The sequence below is a fragment of the Carlito syrichta genome, unplaced genomic scaffold, assembly GCF_000164805.1.
Source record: "Carlito syrichta isolate Samal-C Ts95f unplaced genomic scaffold, Tarsius_syrichta-2.0.1 Scaffold85413, whole genome shotgun sequence".
NCBI classification, from domain to species: domain Eukaryota; kingdom Metazoa; phylum Chordata; class Mammalia; order Primates; family Tarsiidae; genus Carlito; species Carlito syrichta.
Genome location: NW_007029509.1, coordinates 158,589 through 158,995, shown reverse-complemented (window position 1 = coordinate 158,995; position 407 = coordinate 158,589). Strand labels below are relative to the sequence as shown.

The following is a 407-nucleotide window of genomic DNA, read 5'->3' as shown; positions in this document are numbered from 1 at the left end:
GGCGGTGTCCCTGCCCCCCCCCCCATCCTCCCCTCTCTCTCTGGGCCTCTATCCCCCTCTCCTTCTGGGTCTCTGTCCTCCCCTTCCTCTGGATCTGTCTCCCTCTATCTGGGTCTCTCTCCCCCTTTCTCTCCCTGGGCCTCTGTCGCCCAGTCTCTTGGCCTCTGTCCCCTCTCCCTGGGCCTCTGTCCCCCTCTCCCCCTGGGCCTCTGTCCCCGGTCTCTTGGTTGTGTCCCCTCTCCCTGGGCCTCTGTCCTTCCCTCTGAGTCTCCGCCCCACCCTGGATCCCCGCCCTGCTCACTCCTGTCCCCGCTCCACCAGGTATGACATCCTGCAGTCCTGCTGGCGGCCTCCTGCCCAGCGTCCCTCGGCCTCTGACCTCCAACTGCAGCTCACCTACTTGCTCT

At 66.1% G+C, this 407-nt stretch overlaps 1 protein-coding gene across 1 annotated transcript in view; it reads left to right on the top strand.

Annotated features, from left to right (window-relative positions):
* The window catches only part of LMTK3 (lemur tyrosine kinase 3), a gene marked incomplete at its 5' end in the record, with an annotated part of 24,968 nt that overhangs the window by 6,922 nt on the left and 17,639 nt on the right, over positions 1 to 407 (top strand). The window contains one exon of the mRNA XM_021711723.1: positions 154 to 218. Within this exon, the coding sequence (XP_021567398.1) occupies positions 154 to 218 (65 nt within the window). The remainder of the gene's footprint in view (positions 1 to 153; positions 219 to 407) is intronic.